The sequence below is a fragment of the Centruroides sculpturatus genome, unplaced genomic scaffold (genome assembly GCF_000671375.1).
Source record: "Centruroides sculpturatus isolate CEXI.00-Female unplaced genomic scaffold, Cexi_2.0 scaffold471, whole genome shotgun sequence".
NCBI classification, from domain to species: domain Eukaryota; kingdom Metazoa; phylum Arthropoda; class Arachnida; order Scorpiones; family Buthidae; genus Centruroides; species Centruroides sculpturatus.
Window position 1 is genome coordinate 554,337 of NW_019384689.1, and position 4,093 is coordinate 558,429.

General features: G+C 29.9%; 1 protein-coding gene across 2 annotated transcripts; it reads right to left on the bottom strand.

Annotated features, from left to right (window-relative positions):
• Window positions 1-379: 379 nt before the first annotated feature.
• On the bottom strand, window positions 380-2,087 carry LOC111627116. 2 transcript variants are annotated; one of them, XM_023370676.1, is made up of 4 exons: window positions 1,894-2,087; window positions 1,758-1,820; window positions 873-935; window positions 380-723 (listed from the first exon to the last, which is right to left on the bottom strand). In XM_023370676.1, the coding sequence occupies exons 1-4, from the start codon at window positions 2,066-2,068 to the stop codon at window positions 521-523; spliced, it is 504 nt and encodes a 167-aa protein (XP_023226444.1). In that variant the 5' UTR covers window positions 2,069-2,087; the 3' UTR covers window positions 380-520. The 2 variants fall into 2 exon arrangements, with proteins under 2 accessions (XP_023226444.1, XP_023226443.1); XM_023370675.1 differs by having other exon boundaries at window positions 391-723; window positions 837-935.
• Between the last annotated feature and the right edge of the window lie 2,006 nt (window positions 2,088-4,093).

A 4,093-nucleotide genomic window follows, 5' to 3' on the forward strand; every position in this document is an offset into this window, starting at 1 on the left:
TTTTGTGTGTGTGTGTGTGTGTGAAACCTACATTGTAAATATCTTAAACGTTGTAATTTACAACTCGTGGATTACGATTCCTATAAAACTACGAAAAAATATACGTATTTTGGAAATGTTGAGTCGGATTAGTGTAGAATCGATTAATTTTATGGAAGAAAACCTTTCAATCAGCCGTAGTCCGTAAACTTGACACGTGTCGGGCTGTTCCTAATAAATGACACGTAGCCGGATTCCTAATAAATTGGAACGTATCTATATCTTATAGGGGGGTCGACTGTATTCGCTTTCAAATTTGCTTCGGACAATCGGGGTTCTACTGTCATATTAAATATATTGATATTGTTTGATAAAATACATTTTAATGTAGTTTCTGCAGAAAAAATCGTTTAACTTATTACATATGAGAAAATGTTTATTGAAAATATTTTATTACATATTAATTATGTAAATTATGCAAAGCAGTTATAATCAAGACGTTAAAAGACAATATAATATTTTATATACATTTTATGATTTATCAAACTATTTCTGAAATTTTTTCTAAAATTTCTACCAGTGCTCTCGTTTGATCAATTGTAGCTTTTAACATCTCTTTAGCCAAGGAACCTCTAAGGCCCGAAGGCCGATTACTGAGAGGATTGATTTTAGGTTTGCTGTGATCCTCCCATACATAGAAAGCTTCATCCTCATCATCATCAATTCCAGCTTTGTTGAAGAGAACTACGAAACATGAACAGTTTATATTAAACTTTTAAATAAAATATTAAATCACTTGAAAAGATTACTTCGGTTAATTTAAGTATATTTAGGGATAACAAAAAAATATTTCTTACTATTATTGGGTGGTTTTATATATCTGATATCCGTACCTATATTAGGTAGATGATATCTCTTAGTTCTCATGTTGAATGTCTCTCTCTTATATCTAGGATCTATAAACGAGTAAATTGAAAAAAGAAATTAAATAATGTGTAATTCATAAACATAATTTTAGAGAAATAAATACTTAAAAACGGTTGCAGTAGGGTAGCACAAATGTCAGTTAACCGACATATATTTGTGATTTAAAATAACTTTATGTTTTTATCGAGAAAAAATTAGTCTCATTACTTTTCTGCCACACCTTGTATAAAATAAATTTATTATGATTGCTTTCTGATCAAATCAATGGGCATAAACTTGACAACTAATTTCTGTTCTTGTTCTTAAGAGGAAATTAACTTAATGGACACGTTTTGCGTCTTTGAATTTATAATGTTATATATGCACATTCCTGCTTAACAATATCCTTGTAATCCTATAATATAACAGCTTTCATAATTTGGTTTTAGTATTCAATGTGTTTGGCCTAATGGCGGAGGCGGTTAAAAATTCAGCCTTCAGCCACTGGAGAAACTGGATCGGATACAGGTGCTAATAACTGCCAGAAATTATTTATTCTCCATGGGCTGCCTCGAATATGTCGGAACCTGTCTCTCCACATCGATCGTCCCCATAGTGGGCCTGGTGAATTCATAATGATTATAGAAAAGGGCTTTTTTAGTACCCGTGAGGAGAAACTGGCCAGAAATAGGGAGAAAATTGACTATGATATGATTATCTCTCTAGACAAAATTCGACAAAGAAAGACTAAATATATCGTAGAATAGCTCATATAATACACAGATTTATAACTGAATCAAACCGATTTATATTATTAATTAGCGTTTAATTTAACTATTTGCTAATAATACTTAAATAATTCTTATGTTTACCATTCTTATCGTCGTTGAAACTAGATGAGACTGAGTTTAATTTTTCAGTAGCATTCGATGAATCTAAAAATAAACGTTATAATAATTAAGACAATTAAATTGAGTAATGAACAATCATTTATTCACATTTACTTACCAGAAACGTCAAGAACATTTTCTGAAAAATGTGGAAGATATTTTGGTTCATTAAGTTTATTCACAGCAGAAAATTGCGTTTTGGATTGTTGAAGTTTGCGAGATTCAGCGCCTGTTCCATAATAAATCATCACCTGCACGATGATAACTAGTAGAGTAGCGCGTGCAATCATCATAGTTGAATGAAAGTTACTGAATTGTAGATCGTAATCAAATTAAGACCCATTTATATATTGTAGAGTATTACTCATATTGATATATTTAAATATGATTACTTTAAAATTACATTTTCACAACAATAATTGCGTTTCAAATAAAAAATATTCGTGCATTTACACCATAATATTATTCAAATAATGTATCGGTGAAATTATGGATACTGCTGTAATGTTTGATTTATTCAAAGTTCCATAGTTTCAAAAACTTCATAAGAATTAAAAAAAATTCTTTGAAATAGCACGGTCGATTTTATTCAATTATAACTTTGAAGGTTATAAAAAAAGTCATTAAATGTTCTTGAAATTTTCATAAATATGAAAACTTATCCATCATATTACCGCGCCGTGAGATGATAGCTAAACGTTGTGGCGAATTGTTGTATTCAATTAAACATAAGTGGCGATCTCAGTTCAACCTAACTTATCAAAGGTAATATGATTCTGTACAACGTTTCCCATCACACTAATCGATTTCATTAGGTCCAAAATAGCGATAACTATAGTTACGTTATGTATGATGCCTCGCGATAATCAATCAATTAAATATAAATATGTAGTCTATATATTCAAACCAAATTTGTCTATTTTCATAATGATTATGTAAAATTTTAAAAATGTGCCTTATTAAAATATGGAAGAACTTTATTTATTACCTTTCCTGCTCTGTTATGTTTAAGAGAGAAAGTATGGCGATCGGTCAAAAAATGACCCGCTCCCCAAGAATTTTACAATTTTTGGACTCAGGGGATCATGAAACGTCCAGAAGTAAAAAAGTTCGTAAGTTTTTCTGTATGTATGGATGTTAGTGTGTATGTGTGTCAAATTTGTTCATCCTCTTTGAAAGTCTTATGGTTTTCGTCGAAACTTTTAGAAATTTTGTAAGGTGGTTTGTGTATTAGGAGGATTGATGTTATTAAATTTTGGTTGTTAAAGTTCAATGTAGTAGAAAGATAAAGGGCGTCGAGTTTTCTATCTCGAGTAGGGTAGAACTTAATGACGAATTTCCTCATTATTATCATTTACAAATTTTTGCCATTTTATAATAAATAAAAATGTAAAACGTTTTTAATAATGAAGCATCATAACAGATGGTGCCACATACGCAGTTTTAAAAGTTTTCGGGAAAGTTCAGTAACTCGTTGCTGGATTTTTATTAACTGATAAAAAATGAGAGTTATATTTCGATCAAGTTTAACTTGATTTGGTTGTTATCATCGTTGTCATCTTCAACAACCTAACTTTTTTGTTATCAAGATGAATTTTCTCTATTTTGATAAAGCATATTTAATTGATTTCTGCTATCATGATTTCTAATATTACATATTACATTAGTTAGTAAAGTTTATTTGTTTATCTACCTTTGAACTCGTATAATATTTTTTCGTAAATGTCTAATTCCGTTTCAAACCGAGAGAATTTTGATTAAGAGAATCGTTTTCTACACATCTTCCTTCTTTTTATAAAGCTGCATGAATTTTTTTTTTAATATTCGGGTCTTTCTGCCCCGTGGATACTAAAAGGCCCTTTATTCCATACTTACCGTGTGTCGATCAAGCTTACAATAGAGTAGTGAGGAACGTGGTTCCACATATCCAATACAGATTTCTATGAAAACTTTCTTGAGAATAGTTTGCCAGGATTCGTTTCGGATATCCCAGACAATAAGCTGATGCCGCTTTATAAATCTTAATGATCCATGGTGATTGTCGGCTGTTCAATGACAGTCTATGACTTTTCTTCTAACTGAAAATCTTAATTTACATGCAAGAACTATAAAAAAACAGTAATTTTGACACTACATTTTAACATATCTTGAAACATTGAAATGTTAATGTCTAACTTTCAAAACAAGTTTATTTAAAATAATATTTTCAACATTAATTTTTAACATTTTTAAAGAATATCATAAATTGTTTAAGCAAATTTTAAGTGAATTTCGTTTGTTAGATTTTAGAATTTTTCAGACAACTTTAAGAATACTTT

What these genes read in the sequence shown, in the direction of transcription:
- LOC111627116 (XM_023370675.1), bottom strand. Translation starts at nt 2,068, where the DNA reads ATGATGATTGCACGCGCTACTCTACTAGTTATCATCGTGCAGGTGATG. An exon ending in TTTCAACGACGATAAGAATG is followed by an intron (nt 936 to 1,757) that starts GTAAACATAAGA and finishes ACTCGTTTATAG; the next exon opens with ATCCTAGATATAAGAGAGAG. An exon ending in TATAAAACCACCCAATAATA is followed by an intron (nt 724 to 836) that starts GTAAGAAATATT and finishes CATGTTTCGTAG; the next exon opens with TTCTCTTCAACAAAGCTGGA.